This window comes from Fukomys damarensis, unplaced genomic scaffold (assembly GCF_012274545.1).
Source record: "Fukomys damarensis isolate Sample0158 unplaced genomic scaffold, DMR_v1.0_HiC HiC_scaffold_37, whole genome shotgun sequence".
NCBI classification, from domain to species: domain Eukaryota; kingdom Metazoa; phylum Chordata; class Mammalia; order Rodentia; family Bathyergidae; genus Fukomys; species Fukomys damarensis.
Genome location: NW_022900949.1, coordinates 24,485,949 through 24,506,799, shown reverse-complemented (window position 1 = coordinate 24,506,799; position 20,851 = coordinate 24,485,949). Strand labels below are relative to the sequence as shown.

The window sequence follows — 20,851 nt, the reverse complement described above, 5'->3', positions numbered from 1 at the left end:
TCACAAACCTGAGCTAGTAAAAAAACAGACTCAGCGGTACAAAAAATGATGGTTAGAATAAATGAGAAATTACTGACGAGGAAAATGAATATTTTTTGACGTTAGTCTTACAGAAAGATCCATTGCAATATTTTAAATTTTTCAGGTCACCAAAGAAAGGACAAAATAGGAAAGGGAATAAGTAATATTCCAACGGGGGAATTCTGGTTTTTTGTTTTGTTGTGGTTTGATACCTGGGATTGGGTCCTTGCGCTTAGTGAGACAGGTGGCGGAACCAATGAGCTAAATCCCCAGCCCTGGTTTGTTGTTGTTGTTGTTGTTTTCTAATGTAAGCTCTTCTCCATGGAATCCCCATGCAGTCCGTGATTTTTTTGTTTTGTTGTGGTTTGATACCTGGAATTGGGTCCTTGCGCTTAGTGAGACAGGTGGCGGAACCACTGAGCTAAATCCCCAGCCCTGGTTTGTTGTTGTTGTTGTTGTTGTTTTCTAATGTAAGCTCTTCTCCATGGAATCCCCATGCAGTCCGTGCTAACTAGCACTAAAGGAAAACTGTAGAGCTGTCCCCCATGGTGGGCATCCCCAGGAGCGGCTTGGAAGAATGAGTGCAGCTGGTTTTCTGAAAGTAGAAAGAAGTGCAATCAGCAGAGCTGTTAATATTAATCGCTGAGACCAAGTCTCCAGATGCAGCTCCAGCTGGGGAAATTATACTCCTGGCTGCTATCCCCCGGTTCTGTTGTCAGTAATAACGAGTAGGAAGCCTCACCTCTCCAAATAACAGGTTTATTTTAATATGATTTAATTGACTGCAGGATTTGGAGTGTGGAGGAGTAGCATTGTGTTTCTGAGTGCTGTGTTAATGACATATGTGCGGCACACAGACAGAAATAAGTCCTGAAAAATGTCATTCCCTAGTGATCTACACTGATAGTATGGCTCTTCCAGAGCTCTACAGGTCTGCTGGCTGGAGGAAGGTGGGATCCACTGGTCCCAGGCATCTCTGAGGACAATGTTCATAAGTATTTCTTCATGTAGCTCTGTTTTTTAACCTTAAAAAATTTAATTAGTATCTATTTGCAGTACAAAATGATGATGTTCATTATGGGAACTGGTATTGTGCACAAGCCATCTTAAGTCTTTTTTTTACTGCTTCTTCCTCTCCTCTCCCTTCTCCCTTCCTCCACCCCTTGGTCTTCTTCCCATTTGCAAAAAAACATCTCTCTCTCTGTTTCCTATTATCTTTTTCTACAATCATTTGGATGTGGTGGCACGTACCTGTAATGCCAGCACTTGGGAGGCTGAGGCAGGAGGATTGCCATGAGCTCGATGCCAGCCTGGGCTACATTGTGAGTTCAAGGCCAGCCTGAACTACATAGTGAGACCCTGTCTCAAAAAACAAAATAAAGTTATTTTGTTAATGTTTGCAATGCATGATTACATCCTTTGTAGGTGGTTGGTACTCCTTTAGGTAGTTCTTTTGTTTTATGAAAAAATAAAATTTCATAACCAAATAATAAGAACAGTAATAACCATTGTACTATGTTTTGTTATGTTCAAAGCACAAGATAAAAATTAAAAAGATTCTGACAAAACAGAAACATAATAACACAAAGCTTTCTTCCTAACGGAAAGCACAAAAGTATAACTTGAAAAGGATTGAACTTTCATGATGGAGTGACACCGTCCTGTATTTTTACCATATCATCATCTTCAACAAAATAATATATGTAGTAAGTGATGTACAGCAGAGCTGTAGCATTCTGTGTTTTTCAGCTCCTTGATAAAGTTTACTATTCAGTACAGTGAAACAACAGCAGCAGCAAAGACAAAAATACTCACTTGCTTAAATTTGGATCTCTTATCTTTTAGCATAGTCCAGATGTTTGTTTCCTGGTTCTTCAGGAAGATGGCCTTTCTGATAGGTGCTATCCAGAAATGCTTACCAACCTCTGCACTGTTTTCTGCTTTCTGTAAGTTTGTCTTTCTCTATATTCACTGTTTTGTGTCTTTTCCCAGATCAAGGAACGGTCCAGGTCTAGGTTTGCTCATGGCCTCCTCATCGTAGGAAGTGTAGATGTTTTGTTATTTGTAGCTAATCCATGGAACACTCATTAAGGCCACATTCATTATCCTTGTACTTGCTCAATACCCAGTATCATGCAAGGTTTGATATGAGAGATCAATGCTTTTACTTTTCATTTATTCATGAATATTTGTTGTGGTACAAGACATATTTGCAGATGTAAGCAGAGGCCAAGTAGTATAGGTAAAGAGTTTGGATTTTATTTCAAATGGGATGGGAGGAAATTTAAGTATTTTAGACAGAGGAATGGTAATCTGACATGTGTGACAATTCACGTGGTCCCTGGGTTGCAAGGCAGAAAGACAAATTGAAAAGCAGCTGAGCAGTCTGTGAGAGATGACTGATTTGACTAGATCTGTAGTGGTGAAGGGGGAAAGAATAGGCAATGACAATTTCATAGAGACAAGAGCAGAGTGGGTTGATTTTTAACCAAGAAGCATTTATTGAGTTCCTGATATGGGCCGAATCCTGTACTAGATGACAGAGATTCAACAGTAAATCAAAGCAGCGCAAACTCTGTACTCATGCAGTTCACAGGACAGAGGGGATAGTCACACTGTCAATAACGTATCGCGCGCACGCACATGCACAGGCGTGCACACAGACTCAGCTTCCTGCCTCTGAGCTTTACTGATGTGTTTGAGTAGCTTGAATGCTTTTCGTCATAACTGAAAAAAATTTCCAAATAACGGCTATGTTACAGAAATGCAAGCTCTAGAAAACGACGAAGGAATTTTGGTTTTAGATGTTTCTTTTAAGGCTAATATGAGTATAGTAAAAATAAAATAAAATTCAAGCATTATAAAAGATGGAAAGCTAAGTTCCTCCCACTTCTAGGCTTAGACTCCTTGGTTTCCCTTCCCGCAGGCGGCCAGTATTTCCAGATGTCCTAATGTAGCAGCTCTCAACCTCGACTGCACCGTAGAACCATAGGTGGAGGTTCCTGGGTTTTTGCGGTTTGCTGTGATACTGGGGATTGAAACCAGGGCCTTCACACTGAGCTACACACCCAGGGCTTTTCTTGAGACATGAAGTTGCTCAGGCTGGGCTAGAACTTGTGAACCTGCTGCCTGAGTTTCTCCGAGTGCAGGGATTACAGGCCGCCACCACCACGCCCAGGGACCTGTGGAGCTTTGGAGGACACTGTGGCTTCGTCCTGTCTCCAGAAGTTCCAGTCAGATTGGCCTACGATAAAAGAGATTTTTAATACCCTCGTCAAGTCTTACTAATACACAGCTATCTAAATGTTATGGAGATAGCCTGTTTACTAATTCCGTATCGCAAAGATGAACTCATAAAAAATGGAACAAATAGTAGAACCAAACTACTAGAATTATGAAAAATGCCCTCATTGTACAATAAGTAAGATGTAAAATACATAGATCATGAATATCTGCAGCTTTTAAATCTATCTTAATTTTTTCTAATTAAGCACACAAGTTGTTATTTTTATGGTTTGCAAAGTAGATCTTTTTCCATTTATAATATTTAAAAATACCTCTGCTAGTATGAAATATTTTTTAACATTTAAAAATCAATTCTAATTATAAAATTTAAAACCAGAAGAAAATTTAGAGTCTATTCTGTGTGGAATGTATTTTGCATCTTTCTGTTTCCATGTCTGATTAAAAATGTGCTTGATTTTTAAAATACCAAAATATGTCATCCTGATGGATTTTTATCCAGAGCATATGGAAATACTATTATATTTAAGGATATACTATAAAGGAAAATCTATTCTACATTTAACAGATCAGAATCACTGAAATGGCATATAGAACATGACAGTGTTGATGAATTAGCTATTTGATTTACCTAAGAGAGCATATAGTTAGGGTAAGGCCTAAAAAAGTGTAAAAGGTAAATAATTTAATTTCAGGTAATTAGTACTTTCAGAGATACTTGTAATTTTTTTAATATGCTATTTTATTTTTTGATTACAAAGTACATGTTTTTCTATTAAATAATTAATTTAATCTTAATTATAAGGAAAATCATCACCAAAACAAAATTTTAAGCTAAAAAATACATACATTAAGTCTGAGAAGTGTTTTCAGAATAGCCCACAAAATAATTTTATTCTCAATTAAAAGCAAGAGAGTAATAGAAGAATGGTATAACTGATATTTTATTAAAAAGGTACATGTGTAAGGCAGGATATTGCTAGCAATGTAACTATGTTCCTTCCTGACCTACTTCTACAAGACAGCTCTGAGATTACATTGCAAAATAAAATAAAATATGGTTGGATACGTAGCTCAGTGTGAAGGCCTTGGACTGTGTCCCCCATGCCACTACCATCACCACCAAGAAAAGGTGGGAGGTCTTTGTTCTGTGAATATCTCTTACCATTTCGTTCTTCCTTTTTTTTCTTTTGTCTATTTTCTATTGGGTTGTTGGTTTTTTTAATCTTCTTGATTTATAAGATATATTACTTATGAAGGACATCAAACTTATCATCAATAAACATTTTCCGTTTTATATGTTTTATAGTTTTAAAGATTTTAAAATATCAATTGCAAAGAGACCTAGATATTGTAAGCTACTCAGGGAAAGAGAATGTCTGATATATTCTCATGCTCTTGGGCCTGACATGTGGTAGATTGACTATAAATGTAATAATGATGAAGAATCATTAAATACATTTATGTATTTAATTTATGTATGAATACATTACATGTATTCATCCAGAAGTTAAAGAATGAGTGGTATTAACCATAGTTTAATTGCCTTTATAATTAAATGCACCAGCTTGTAATTGAAGTACTGAGTTCCAAAAGGTATATATACCCAGTGACTTACCACAAAAGCCTATTTCTTCTTGGTATGACTGTTTCTGTCACCTTCAAAACCCAGCCTAAATATCTTCTCCTTTTGAAAGTCTCTTCTGAGTTCCATCTCAGTTTCCCTCACTGCTGTCTGTCCTAGAACCCTGTGCTGTTCTTTTATAGAAATTCCCCAAACTGCCAAATAATGTTTTGTGTTATTGCCTCTGTGATAAGAGTCTCTGTCACCCGTCCAGAAAACTGAATTATGTCTTCTTCCTGCACATTCCCTGGCGGTGGGGACACATACGTGAAGAAAATGTCCCTGTCTTCATCATGAGTGTTACATTACAATGGCTCTGTATTGTTGGGAAGGTGAGGTTATAATGATAAATAGGAGTACATCATGTTAAATGATTGTCGTTGAAGAAGAAGATCCACGAGGTATAGTTTTGGTTCAGAATGTTTGAGTCTGATGTGTACTTTAATAGAAAAAGTATATAATATATGCATATTCTATCAAGCTGTGAGACAGTTGTCACCAGTATGAGAGAAGACAGACAGCCGTCCACGTCATTACCCAGTCACTTCTAATCCTTACCAAATTTTCAGGCCATTTTCTTCTTGCTTGATGAAAATCTTACCACCATGAAAGTTCATTACACTTTAACACTTAAAACACAGCAAATGTTTCCATGTACGGAATATCTTTTTTTAAAAAAAAAGCTTTCTAGTTTGAGAGACAGAAAATATTGCATAAATTACTTTTGGTCAACTATGTACAGTGTTTTAATACCATTCTTACGGTGTCTGAATTTTCTACAATTAATGTTATATACCAAAGGCGAATTTCCAGATAAATAATCTAAAAGGTACAGTCTTTTTATGTACATAAATTTGCATAAAACAGATTATCTTCATTTTTAAATCACTTCCAGAAGGTGGCTGGGTCACTCAAGGAAGGGATAAATAAGTATGTTATATCACTAGGGCACTTTGCAGTACTTTATTACTAACTGCTCCACACAACTGGTATTTTCCAAACCAAATCCCTGATCGTGTAGCCTATTTTTATATTAAATCTCTCTGAACCAAAGTCATATCTTTCTGGAAGGTCAGACTCTTAGAGCAGTACATTAATAATGTACTATCAAATTACTTAGTCATTTGGCCTGATTAAGTAACTTTATGCAGTACTAACAAAAAAAATCCAGTGTTTTGGCTGCAAAATTAAGTAATTGATTTATGCATGTTTAATGGAAATAAAATATTTTAGAATGTTAACATTTTATATCGAACTAGTTTTCTTTCATTTTTTTTTCTTACCTAGCAAAATTCTTGCATCAACCTTTATTTTGTTACTTTGCTTCCCCCCTCCCCTTTATATGACTAGAGAGTCTTCCAGGAGACCTCATCTGAGCTACTTTCATCACATACAAAATATCATCCAAGTGAAATTGATTAATTAGAGAAAGTAAGTACGTACAAAGTGTCTTGCAACATCAAAAATATCTTACACATTTCAGTTGCAATGTAGGAGTTTTTTATTTTTGTTTTTTTCACAAACATACTAACAGTACAAAAAGTTTAAATTGACCCTGAGCATTTTTTAGGAAAAAGTAATCGAGCCCTATCTCTTCAGTTATTTTTGTGGTCATTCTAGGATATTTATTTGCATGCCTTTATGTATATATTTGTATAGAAATGTTTTGGGATTTTGTTTTATTTCTTTGTTGGTTTGTTTTAGCAAATGCAAGTATCACACACATTTGCCTCATACATGAAGCTTTTGTCTTTGCAATTAGTTTGAAGTTTGTCTAGTAGTCTACTATGGGCGATATTTTAAGAATTTCTTTAAGCTAGGTTCCAGAAGTGAAATTATTTATCTAGATACCTGTCTAGAGACAGAAAGAAAACTCTCCTCAAAAGGTTATTCATAAGCTATCAATAAGGTATGAAAGTATCAATTTCTGTGTGTTTCCCCAGTATTTTAAACTGGTACTTGGCAAAATATACTGACTTCCAGAGAAAAAATGACACTGTGTTTAATTTTATGGAATTGCACAGGTTTTCTAGCTGCCAATGACTAGTTGATTTTTTTGGTGACTTTTTATTCAAAGCATATATATTTTTTATATAAAAATATTAAAATAAAATATTAAAAGTACAGTGACTTCTTTCTAAAAAAAATCAAGAGCTTTGCTGGTTAGAGAACATTGTTATTTAATCAACAGACCTATAGTTGACATTTGCACTGTTAATGAACTTGGTATTTGTGGAGGGTTGTGATTAAACACCAGGAATAGCTTCAAACTGGGATCTTGGTTTTATTCTTTTACTCATGATAAATATGTATTTCCCATTCACTACGGACAGTCAGATTTCTGTTGGTAGTATTTTAATAATAAAGAGATAGAAGCATGTCGAGGAATGTTTGGAAGTCCTAAGGCGGACCCTATAGAGAACTTCAAGATACAAGCTACGAGGGAGAATCCTCTCTCTCCCTCCCCCTCTCCCTGTCTGTCTCCCCCCATCAGTCCTTATTTATTCATTCAACAGGTGTTTACAGTATGTGTATTCTGTGTGTGGCACTGTTCTGGGCACTTGGAAATGTAAAGGATTGGGACTGTAAACAGTATCTGCCCTAGTAAAGGTTATAATACTCATGGAGAAGGCGATCACTAATAAATATCCTAAGTTAATTATGTGTTAGAAGGTAAAAAACTATTTATATAACGGGATAAGTGAAATTGGGGCTATCGGAGGACCATCAGGGCTACAATGTTAAATAAGGAGGTTACAGAAAGCCTAGTCGAAAGGGATGAAAAGAGATGTGCAGAAATCTAGGGGAGGAGAATGTCTGGTGCTGTGGTGAACAAACAGCAAGGAGAGCGGAGAGGTAGGAGCAGGAAAGAGCAGGGTGTTTGGGTGAGGGAGGCAGGTGAGAGGAAGAAGAGCAGAGGTTGGGGGAAGAAGAGATACCAGCAAAGGAAGAGTGGCCAGAGAGGTAAGAGAAAGACCAAGGCTCCATGAGTGGGTTTTTTGGAAGCCAAGCTGAGAAAATGAGCAGAGGGCAGGAGGGGCCGACTACGCTCAAGGCTGCTTCGTGCGGGAAAGGATGAGACTGACAGTGGATCGCTGGGGTCAGCCTGACAGCACTCACCCATGACCTTGACAAGCCAGTGTTGGGGGAGGTGAGTAGGGCTAAGGGAGACGTGGGAAGGAAGAACTGCAGTGAGCTTAGGCAACTTTTCCAAGCACTTGTTTTGTGTGCCAAAGAGAATAAAAAACTGGGTAAGAGCTGACTGAGGAAATGGAGTGAAAGGGAGGTTCTGTTCTCTTACACAAGGTGCTGCTGCATAAGCACAGGCTGGCCTCAAATGCACGGTCGTCCCGCCGCAGCCATCCAAGTGCTGGGATTATGGGCATACAAGACCCTGCCTAGAAGATTTTCTTGGGAAGAGAGAATACTAGAATGTATCTGTGCTGATGCGAGGGGGTACAGTGGAAATACTAAAGGTAGGAAAGTCCACTCAGAGTTTCTACCAGGAACTTCCCGTACCAAAAGAATTTCCCATGTACAGTTTTTCACTCCTGTTTTATCATTTAATTTTCTTCAACAATATATTGAGAGAGCTTGGTGATCTCAGCTCTTCTTGCCTGAGGTCACTTCTTCAGCTTCCAGCCTACCCATTTCTGTTCTCATGCTGGAAAGATGCAGCTTTGCATTAGGAATCATATTAGCATACAAACTTCTCATCTATTATCGTCAGTAAATACATATTACAGGCCTAGAAAACCTCCCAACACACACACACACACACACACACGCACAAACACCCACACACAAATACATTGTAATGTGATTATGAAATTATGCGTTAACTCTAGAACCCCAAATAATATTAATAACAATGTCAATATTGACCATCTCATTTTAACTTTCTTTTAAATGGCACTTTTTTGACCATCTCAAAAATCTGCAAATATCAGGCAGGCACTCTTGTAGGGACTATAAACACCCATGACACCATCAGTATAATGAATATTTGGTGATAGCAGTGCTTTGTGAAATTATGCGTTAACTCTAGAACCCCAAATAATATTAATAACAATGTCAATATTGACCATCTCATTTTAACTTTCTTTTAAATGGCACTTTTTTGACCATCTCAAAAATCTGCAAATATCAGGCAGGCACTCTTGTAGGGACTATAAACACCCATGACACCATCAGTATAATGAATATTTGGTGATAGCAGTGCTTTGATATATTATCCTTAGAAATATGTGAGGTGCCTGAGCTCTGTGCGTTAGTCCTACGGTCTGGTTCTTTTTAGTAACTTCGGCTTCCGTGCTGAACACCTGCAAGGGTTCCAAAGTAAAAGGTTCTTCAGAAGACTGAATTCTAGCCCCTTGGGCAGGATTGGCAGCTTTGGAATCTTGCTACCAGCTCGCCAAATAGATGTTCATTTCCAGGAAAGAGAGGAACACTCGAATAGCTACTTTCCTGACATCCCTTGTGTTTCTAGTCTACTTCTCCACTTTCCATGGCAGCTAAGCAACGAAAAGAATGCCTCACCATTCTGAAGGACTCTGAGGAAAATTTCAGAGTAGCAGCCAAGTCTACAAAATAATTATTCATGTCTCCTTGGCCCCTCATTGTACCCTCCTTGTGCCTTTTGAAAAGATAAAATTTTAAAAATGGGGGAAGAGGAAGGGAGGGAAGAAACACGCTTATGTACATGTTGACAAAGCTTAACTAAGAGCTGATGATTTGAAAATTGTCACGATGCCGTATGACCATTATATGTCTGGCAGAAACATCAGTTGCATGTAGAGATTTATTCCAATGTTTACAAAGTGATACAGGGCATGAAATGTATTTAAATTACTGATAGTTGACCTCAAACTCCATTGCTCGTTAGCTATGTCCCTTCAATCAGGTGACTTGGTTTTCCCTCAGTTTTCCTACCAGTGAAAATAAAGATAGAGATTGGATTAGGTTAATGATGGCGAACCTTTGAGAGCTTTCATCGCTACAAACAGCCCACTGTGGCACAGGTGCCATAAGTTCGCCACCACAGAGTTAAGTAATCGTTGCAAATCAGCACAGGGCTGGCATTCATTGCAAGCTAACAGTTACGATTACTACTGTATAAAGCCTAATCCTGATAAGTGGGTTGTCCTAATTACTCACATAACGAAGAACAATCTCAAGATCATACTCCTTAGCCTCTAAGAGACAGTGTTACATTTAGAAGGAGTAAAACCCAAGAGCTTTGTTTCAATCTCTGAAGACATAATACTTCCAATAATGTGGAGTTTACCGACAGGAAAGTAAGTGCCACTCCTGATTAAGAAGAGAATCAAACGTGTGTAAGGAATTTTTCTGTGAGACGATGGCATATAAATGCAGAAGTAGGCTGGGGATGTAGCTCAGGGGCCCCCGCACTTGCCTTGCAAGCGCAAGGTCCTGAGTTCAATCCCCAGTACCACAAAAATAAATAAATAAAATAAATGCAGAAGTCTCATACATATTCTGTGTGTGCTAGCCTATTAGAGTATACATAGTATATCTATCTATAGATAGATAGCATATCTATATATAGTATATCTATATATGAATATATACAGTATATAAATAGAGTACATATAGAGAGAGTATAGAGTATTAGGACATAGAGTATATCTAGAGTATGTGTATAGAGATATACGCTATATAGAATACATGTATGGAGGAAGAGAGGGAGGGAGGGAAGGAGGGAGAGAGATGATTTGTGATTTCTCGGTCATGCTAAGGATTTCCGATCTTTGGGGCCTGGGCACGTGCCGCTCCCTCTGCTTGGATGTCTCTTTTCTCCACATACCCCAGGGCAAACTTTTCTTTCGTCCTCTGGGTTTCAGCTTAGTGTCACCTTCCACTGTCATCTCATCGCCTTTACTAAAATGCCATCCCTCCCGCCATCATTCTCCCAGCCTCTGTTATCGCTTAGAGCTATTATTTTTCTGCTAATTTAAAAAAAAAGTCAACCCTCTTTCACTAGAATATCAAGCTCGGTGCTGGGAATGGAGCCTTGGTCTTTTTCACAGCCACTTAACTTACAGTCGTAGCATTTATAGCTTCAAAGTAGCAGGTACTTGATGAATACGTGTGATTTCTAGTTTGGGAGAGTCTTTTAATTACAAAGTGTAATTTGTTCATCAGTGCATACATAGCTACACACAGTTTATAAATTTCCCTGTTCTCTGCTAAAATTGAATCTAACATACAAGCTTATAAAATTATCCTACAGGAGTGACCTTGTGCAGATTTATTACTTCCATCTGTGCTACCATGTATGTTGACATTTAGCCAAATGATATCAAATCACATTTCAGACATTCATTACTGTATTAATTCATCCTCATCCATTCTGCTCTATTCTAAACAAAAGTGGGCCTGACCGCTTTGGTAGGAGAATGTCACGGCAGGTCCAGCGAAGAACAGTTGGAGTCAAAATTGCCACTGGCTCCCATGGTCCTGTGCATGAAGAGGTGTTTTGGAGTCTGGAAGTTGAGGGAACACAGTTTTGCGGTAATCAGAGTATCCTTGGGATACTGTTTGCGATCAATTGGGTCAAGATCATTGCTTTAGGTTTCATAACAAGATTTCCTGCCAAAGATGAGTAACACAATTTTGGACCCAAGGCGCCACTGTTAGGTAGGCCTACAGCTCATATCCTTTTGGCTTTAAAATACAAGAACTCTCCAGAAAACTGGTGTTGGCAATCTATTTCACTAAAATGGTAGAGTGCAACATAAAAAAAATGCAAGCTTCACAAATACAAAAAAAAAAAATGTTAAAGGAGAAGGGTGAGAGTTATGAGGATAAAGTTGAAGATCCTGGGATGAACTCCTGATAGGCATGCACTCAGGTTGATTTTGGAGCTGTACAATTAGCAACGTGAAGGCTCAGACGTAGAAAGCAAAGTAGGGACAGCCACATATGTGAGGTTGCTACAAGGACAAATCCTGCAAAAGACCAACTAACTCATTTGTGGAAATGGATAGATCAGGGGTGCATTGTAATGAACCTGCTCAGGATTCATGGAGATGACTGCCAGCTGTTCCCGACCAAAGTCTACTTGAAGCACCACGACCCAGAAAGTCCACATGGCACCGAAGGCAAAAACTTAATTAGATGTATCACTTCTAACTGCACAAATCCACACTCCCAGGAGGAGGAAAGAGATTAACTGTACACATTACAAGGGTGACTTTCAAAAATGCAGCCACTCTGGAGACTAAAATACAGGACTATCTTTGTATAGGAGAATTCAAAGGCATGGCTGTTTGTGTCTCTCTTTGAGAGTGGGTACAGATAACTTCTTTAATGAAAAATAGTTTGCAACTGCTTCAGATACAAAGCATGAAAGTAATCTGGCTCCTTCAGTAAGCTACTGGAAAGATCATCTCATAGTCACAGCGTGTTATAAAATTGCCAATGGTTAATGAGTTGCTACTGATAGTCAAAAAATCATTCCCAAAATTGGTAATGTGATGGGTGGGGGGCGAGGATCGAGCTCAGGACCTTGTGCTTGCGAGGCAGAGGGCAGCACCACTGAACTAAATCCCTGGCTTCCAGATTTTTTTTTTTTTTATTTGGGTACCGATGTTCAGCACCCAAAAGCCAAACCAAAACAAAACCGAAAAAAAAGCTGTTTAATGATTTAAAACCTGGAAACCAGTTTCAAAATGATTATAAAATGTAAGAGTTACAAGTTAATTTTTTCAATCTTGTTTTGATTAAAAGGGAATGAGATTGCACAACACCGTGATGAGGTATTTCTCTCATTTTTCACTTCCTGTCATTATGGGGTTCTTAAAAGACAGGAATGGTGCCTTCACTGAAGTGTGACCCATGGCTTTAGCACGGGCAATTGGGTTTTAAATGCCAAATCCAGTGACTGTGGGGACTGAGGCCTTTTTATGGAGTGTGATTTTGCTTCTGGGTCCTTTTCCATCCTGCTACTATTGCTCTAAGAAGTTCTCTAGGAAGATTAGGAATCGCCTACCACGTGTGGCTGTGTTGAAAGACTCATCTGTCACTTTTAAATTTTACCTGAACAAGAAATCAAAACCCATCTGTATTCCCCAGACATCTTACGTCCAGGTCAGAGCAAGTAATCTGTTTAGTAATGTCGTGTCCTGATAGTAAATCGAGGTACAATCTCCAACTCTTACTCTGCAGGCTCTCCTTTACGTACTTTCTAGCATTTCGGTCGTGAAGCATGGTATTAGCCTCAAGTCCGAAGCACGGAAGTGAAGGAAAAAATGGGGTGGGGAGACTTTCTTATTAACACCTTTCTTTTGTTTGCCTGAGGCTTAACAAAACAATATCCCCACCATCATCACCGTGCACTTTGGTTTCTAATTTCTGTCCAAGAAACCTGGAAGTGTGCATTTCTTTAAGACTATATTTTAAAGGGCCAGGGATCTAGCAAGGACCCAAGTTCGATCCCGGTACAAAAAAAAAAAAACAAAACAAAAACTGTACTTTCAAATTGTACTTCTGTCCCTACAGGAAGTTAGTAGGTTCACTATCTTTCTTTCTCAAGCCCCAGTCATGTATCTCCAAGAAGTATTTGGATTCAATTACAGCATTCTCTGGATCTTGATACAACCTAATTAAGCACCCAAGCTTGGAAATTTCTTCCTAAGCGTTGTAACAATTCACACAATTATGTATTCCGGTGGTTTATTTCAGATGGTGGTTTCTCAGTTGGAGAGGCAGTTTTCAGAGTCAGTCACTCCTGGCTCAGCTCAACTCCCCTGCTTTGAAGAGCTGTGATTACTTTCAGATCCTAATTTGATGGCCAGATCTCTCTTTCACCTCTGGTTGGAGAAAGTCTAGAGTAGTAGGATCCTATATGGCATGGGCACTGTTTGATTTTTGCTGTCTGATGGTGCTTATAATATTTATTATCTGCGATTCGCCTTCACAGCGTGGGCAGGTGAGGGAAAGGGATCACTAAACGAAGGGATTACATGCTTCCTCGTTGAGAGCTCATCTGAGACAGAAACCCAACAAACCTGCCAGGTGCGGTTAGGATAGGAGCGACAGACCTTTCCAGCTGTTTACACTTTGAGTGTAAACTGGCATTTGGCACGGACTGACAGCGTGCTGTGAGGCATCTGCGGAAAAGGCTACGTACGGAGCATGCCCAGTGCGGGACTCCGTCCCCTCCCCCTACAGATCTCAAAGATAAGGCTGTGAACTTTGCACCTGTAAATGTCACTGCACACGGTGTTTCTGCACTGGGTGTTGTTTTTTGTTTGTTTGTTTTTGTTTTGTTTTTTTTCCTTTCCTTTTTAAGGTCCTCTTACAACTAATTGCCTCGGACCATTCAAGCGCAGGAAAGAGAACATTCAGGGTAATAAGGTGCATTAAGTTTAAAAGGAGTTGCCGCTGCCTGCCGCCTTTGAATGCACTTGAAGTGTTATTTGGAAAGCGGCAGAAAGCTGGGGAGTGCGCGATTCCACCCTTGGAATGGGAGAATCCGACTCTCCTGGGCTGGGAGCCGGCTGGGGCGAGGCGTGAGAGGCTGCGTGGCCGAAAGGGACGGCGGAGAGGGGCTCGCCTGGAGTATGGAGAGGAAAGGAGCCGGGATTTCCCAGGGCTCGGCGCGCACTGAGACTCTTCGGCGCCCGGGGCTGCGGCTGCGGAGGAGGAAGGTGCTGCCTGGCTCATGAAGGCCACCTGGTTCCGGCTGCTGAAAAGAGCCAAGGGGGGAAGGCTGAAGAATTCCGAGATCTGTGTAAGCGCCGGGCTGGCGGTGGGGAGACGCTGTTTGCTTTGCTGTTTGTTGTTGCAGGGAGTGCAGGGAGGGCTTGTTGATTTAATTAATATTTTCACGACGGCAAGAGAGGCAGGTAGGGAGATTCCTACCCCCCACCCCCGCCCTTGAGCTCCTTTCTCGCGTTGCGATTTATTGCTGCATGAGATACCCCGGGCAGGTGTTTTCTCAGCAGCCAGCTCTTATCACTAAGAATCGTCAGCTGGAAGGTATTTTGAAAGGTGCTGGAGGAGGGAGGGAAAGGTAACCAAGCTGCAAGTGTCTGTTTTGTCGGAGAAGGTGGCAGGTGGCGAAAAAGGTGCTCGGGGTGACCGTGGGAGTCGTCACGGAGGCGAGATTTTGGAAAGTGCAAGTGGAGAGCTCCTCGGACTGACTTCGGGGCTTTTCGTTGTGCTTCTTGGCTTTCGGTTGCAAATACTTGCTGTAGCTTGAAGGCGGGTCCTGTAGCTGCCCTGGGAGCCCGGCCTGCAGCCCTGCACTGCACCACCAGGCTGGGTTGATTGTTGGGGAGCTCGTCCCGGCACCCAGAAAGCTTCGTTTCTGGAACGCGAGGTAGGGAAGGAATGGTTACTCGGTCGGGACGAGTACTCTCGTGACCCGGTCTGCAAAGCCAGGCGTGATTTTTCTCAGTAGGACTGCGTGTGGGGACGGATCCTCTTCCCCGCTTTTCAGGAATGTATAACACAATCCAGGAAGCACGCTGCCACTTGAGACTTTCCTGGCGCAAACCTCCTAGATCGCATCCGTTTTAAAAATAGCCATTTTTCTCTCCAGGGTTCGGCCGACTCCTACACCAGCCGTCCGTCTGATTCCGATGTGTCTCTGGAGGAAGACCGCGAGGCAGTGCGCAGGGAGGCTGAACGGCAGGCCCAGGCCCAGCTGGAAAAAGCAAAGGTAAACCCCTTCTTCCTCGCTGGAAGCTTGCTCTCCAAGTTTTGGTCTGCCGGTGCCCCAATGTGTGGGGTTGCCGGACTACAATTCGGGGACTGTGTTTTTTTTTTTCTTTGGGGAGAAAAAGGAAGAGTCATCCGTAAAATATGGTTTCTACTGTTGTATAATCGATGCAACAACCTGTTTCCGTGGGTGGGTAGTTTATTTAGACACACGGCGAAAAAAATAATCTCAGTATAGAAAGAAGAGAAACTACATCATGTATCAGAGCGTTTTACTTTTTCCCCAGGAAACCCATCTCTGATAAAAAGAAAAAAAACAAAACTTTGTTCAAGCTAATCTTTGTTTTCTGTCTTGAGCAATCTTTCCCCCACATCTACTCCATAGATTTTTATATTTAAAAATGGACTGTGTTATGCTTTTGGGGGAAAAAAAAGCAACAAAGCATTTTGATTAAAACAGTTCCTCCCCCAGAACATTTTCTTCATCCGGTATAGCAAAGCTTGTACATGTCTGTATAAAGTGGAAATCTGATGTGAAACATAAATCAGATGTGGATTTATCTCAAGCTGCACTTCGTTTCACTATGAAATGATGGTTTCAATTGTTGGGTTGGTTTTCCTTCCCCTGTGCATTTGAATAACAGCTACTTGTATAGCAGAGATTGTTGTCCCAAGTTTAAGGTACTTTAGTTTGTGGGATTCTCTGTAGCTTCTGAGTAAACATATTTTAACTCAGTCGTTGGTTTTCTTTTGGGGGAAAAAAAAAGATTAAGGTTTTGAAAAGAGCTGTATTTTGATCTTGCTAGGAAAATTAGGGTAGTGTTGCAACACATCTCAGAGCATCCTCAACTCTCAGGTGAGTAAAATCTGTGTGCGAGTGTGGGAATAGTGGAGGTTCTGGTTTGAATGCATGGCCAGCCTCACGGCCATGAGCTCACACAGCTGCCATAGTAGTTGATTAAGTAGCTGCCAGGAGCCCCTGACTTCTACGAAGCAGCGTTTCTGTGTATCAATATAATCTTCTCTCCTTGGCTGGCATTGAAATCATCTGTCGGCCTGACGGTCTTCACTGTGAGGCAGCCACATGCATAGCTGAGGTGAGGAGGGTTTTGTGACAGTGGAAAACTGATAAAGCAAGGTGTGGCCCGGTAGCCATCAGCCAATCTGCTCGACCAAAATTAGCCATTGAAACGCTAGGAGTGGAAGTGAAATAACGCCACATTCAGTAACGAACATTTGGTGACTTCCTGCGTGTTGGCACTGCAGCTGATACAGGTGAAAATCCAAATTCTACATCCTATATTTTGTACCTGGGTGTAAAGAAAAATCAAGGGGTAAAAATAAGACTGTTCCATTTCCAGCTCGTTTATTTGTGTAAATTTCACAAACCCAAATTAAACGGTTTCTCGGATTCATACTCGATCACGTGACCCAGTGCGATGTAGGTTGGGTTTTCATAATCTTGAACTATCTTAGTGGGGCGTTTGTGTCCGTGACTGCATGCTAGAAATCTTCAGTTAAGTGGTACAGCTTCAGAGAACTTTTAAATGCTTCAACCTAGCATGAATCAAAATATTGAACCTAAATCGAGCCAGGTTCGTGTCACTTGTCACGCTGCTGAAAAAGTGTCTAGGTACAAATGATGTGGAGGATGGGAGAAAAAGAAGAGAATTTAAAATGAAGGCCAAAAAAAAAAATGAAATGTTGTTAGTCAAAGTAATTCTTTGACATCCATTCTTCTTTAGAATTAGTTCAGTATCTTAAACCTTTGATGTAATTGAGTTGCTCTTGGCTGAGAATTTAAACAGGCTCTGAGAGAAGATAAGAGGACCAGGATTTAAGTTAACTTTGTTAAAAATCACAGTTTAGTAGGTCGAGTTTATTAATCCCAATAGCCTTGAAGAAAGATGGTAAAAGAACTCTTGTAGGTGTCTAAGTGTTCATTAGGTTGTTTGGATCTGTTCTTTCCTGTAGATACATCCTCTTGCCTTTGTGGAACTCATTTCAAAATGAAGCTTTAATGATTAAAATATATGAATTTATTATGTAACTTTAGTCTCAGTATTTTGCATGGTCTGCTTTGGGAGAATCTAATGTCCTCCATATTTATTTTGTTATGTCTCTCACATAAACAGGCTCTACAGATTGGTGTTTGTACTTGCATTGTAGATTCCAAGTCTTAACTTTATGTAAGAAACCTCAGCTGGGTTTTCAGAGCCTGGGCCTACGTAGAGATGAACTGTGTTATCCACTGACTGCCTAAATCAGACCTCTTTGAAATCCGGTCATTGGCAAGCAGGAGGACTAGAGACACCACCTTTGGAAACTAAGCAACCTACAAAAGGTTATATAATGAGACCCAGAGCTGCCTATACACCCAGGGCTCACCCAGTTGATTGTGGCTTCTCTTAAACACTGCACAATGCACAAACTTTATAATACTTTTGAGGCCAATAGAGATCAACTGGTATAACCTTGTTTTGTGACTTTGTACTTTCTGATCCCAAATTTGTGTGCTGATCATGCTCAGCTTGTATATGCTTTGCAAATCCTGCCCTGTTTCCATGGATGGTCTTTGATAGTGCTTTAAAGATAAGCAATATAGAGACTGAATTTATTCACACAATGATTTTTTCTTTAAAAGCAACTTTCCTGAGATAGAATTCCCTCATTTAAAGTAAACAATTCGGTGGGGTTTTTAATATATTCAGAGTTATTATATAATCATAACTATACTCAATTTTAAGACATTTTCATTGCCCCCAAAAGGAATCCCAAACCCACCAGCAACCACTCCCCCTTTATTGCAAACTGCTTAACCTTTGAAAACCACTGGTCACCTTTGTCTGTAGATTTATCTATTTTGGACATTGTGTATAAAAGGAGTCATACAATAGGTGGTCTTCTGTGACTGCTGTTTTCATTTATATAATGTCTAATGTTCATTCATATTACAGCATACATCAGCAATTTATTTTATTGCTAGATAATATTCTCCTGTGCGGCTGGGTATGGTGATACACACCTGTAATCCTAGCACTTGAGAGGCTGAGGCAGGAGGATTGCTGTTAAAGTTCAAGGCCAGCCTGGGATACACTGTGAGTTCAAAGCCAGTCTGAGCTACATAGTGAGACCCTGTCTCAAAAAAATCCCCCAAAGTTGCATGTGTATATATTCCACACGTGTTTATACACTTATCAACTGGTGGACCTTAAGGCGGTTTCTACTTTTTCAGCTGTTGTGAGTAATGTTGTCACACACATTTGTGTACAGACTTTTCATGAACATATGTTTTCATTTCTCATGTTTACTTACCTAGAAGTGAAGTGACTGAGCCAGGTGATCAGCTTTTCTTGATGGAAGTAATAATTTTCTTTTTTATCCTTTTCTCAAAAGTGATGCTTCCTGCCCTAACTGCAGCGAATGTGAGTTTGGAAATCTGGATGTGATAGGGGCTGAAACAGAGCTCTGACAGGTTCCATGTTTTGTGCTTAGTGAGGGGACTGACATTAAATGCTGAGCTCTTTGTTCTCCTGGCTGAATGTCTAAGGAATGAAAGAAACTGTACTGGGCACAGTTGGTGTAAGAGAGACTGAAAAGCCAGGCCCTCGGAGGAGAAATGGACACATCTTTTGCCTACAGGAAGCTTCTGTGCTTTGTTTAAGCGAAAAGCCATGGTCATGTAAGGTACAGTAGAAGTAACTTGAAGTGGCTGAGATGTTTATGAACATCTAGAGAAAAAGACTGTATGTTCTGCTGGCTGGAGCAGAAAAGCAATCATGAAAGAGGTGGTGCTTTAAAACTCGACCTTTTAGGATTGACAGATGGAGTCTAGCTGCTCAAGTAGGAAGTGAGGAGTGGAACAGAAGGAAAAGCCACTCAGGCCCTAGGATTCGATGTGTGTAAAGGCCAGGGGAAGTAAAGACAAGGCAACAGCGTGTGGAACCTTCCAGAAAAAAGTTAGTTTTTTGAGATGTTGCTAGAAACGTCTTTATTCTAGCCTCATGTTTATTCACTAGTTTGGCTGGGTATAATTTTCAAGAACAAAAACCCATTTTCGTTGAGACTTGTAAAGACACTCTGTGTGTTTTGCCTTTAAATGTGTCTCTGGTTTTTATAATTCTCTCTGATATCTTGTGAGGTATTCTTCTTTGGTATTTTGACATTTTGGCATGTATACCTTGGTGTGGATCTTTTTGGTTCATTGTCCTTGGCTTCTGGTACATTCAGTGTGAATCATTTCAATTGTAGAAATTCTTTTTGTTTTTTTCTTTGATAATTTCTTCCCCTTTGTTTTTCTCTTGTTTTGGTTTTCTAGTTTGTAAGATGTTTGATTACAGCATTCTTCTGTAATCATTTCTCTCTCTTTCTCTCTCTCTCTCTCTCTCTCTCTCTCTCTCTCTCTTGTTTTAATTTTTCAAGTGATCTTCTAACCCATCTACTGAAAATTTTTATTTTTATCAAAATGCCTCATTTCCAAAAGTGGGAAAACTATTTCGACGAAGTTAGCTAAATGCTTGCTAATTGCCAACAGTATGGAGTTATCACTTAGAGCTGCATTACTTTAGATTGCACTTTCATACTCATAAGAAAAAGTGTGTGAAGGCCTCCTGAACATAAGCTGGGCTTCTGTGCTAATCCGTGGCTGATAAGTTCAGCCACATACACTAGTGCTGTCCTCTCCCTCGCTGCCATGCAAGAACACAAGATCCTGATTACTGCCGATTACAATTTGGAAGATAGGTGAAAAAGCAAGGCTCTGCCTCGATAGCATGCAGTGTGGTCATGATTATACAGTACGTACATCAGTGATCCTTACTTCACTGGCAAAATCCTCACTTGTTCTCTCAGTAAGGAAGTGAGAAAAGTCTTGTTTTTGCTTCACAACAACCCAATCTTATCTTAGTGGCGTAAAGTTTATTTTCTAATTATTTCCCAGGCTCGGTTAATTATTTGGGCTTGGTGGCTGTTGCCTTCGGTGTCCTCCTCTGTTCCATATCTTAGGTTCCTGTGTGCTGTTTGGGGCTCCTTCACTGCTGGTCTCTGGGTGACGTCCTGAGAGAGCAATCTTCACTGAGGAGTAATCAAGTCTCTTCGGGGTCACTTATTTTTGCTAATGTCCCACTGGCCAGAGCAAGTCACAGGGCCAAGGTGGTAGGCAGAAGGGGAGAGAACTGCCAAGGGTGTGGATATAGGGTGGGATGGGGCAGACATTTCCTGCAATCAGTCTGTGCCCACCTTTTTCTTCCTTACCTCTTGGGAAAAAAATATGTC

The 20,851-nt window shown here is 40.2% G+C and overlaps 1 protein-coding gene across 3 annotated transcripts in view; it reads left to right on the top strand.

The window, feature by feature from the left end:
- Cacnb2 (calcium voltage-gated channel auxiliary subunit beta 2) overlaps window positions 1-20,851 on the top strand; it is a 150,583-nt gene that overhangs the window by 37,472 nt on the left and 92,260 nt on the right. For 2 of the 3 annotated variants that reach the window (XM_010608547.3, XM_010608545.3), the window contains exons 1-2: window positions 14,104-14,645; window positions 15,459-15,578. In XM_010608547.3, the coding sequence (XP_010606849.1) occupies window positions 14,577-14,645; window positions 15,459-15,578 (189 nt within the window). In that variant the 5' untranslated portion in view covers window positions 14,104-14,576. Of the gene's footprint in view, window positions 1-14,103; window positions 14,646-15,458; window positions 15,579-20,851 lie in introns of those variants that run through there. The other variant, XM_010608546.3, reaches the window with a different exon arrangement.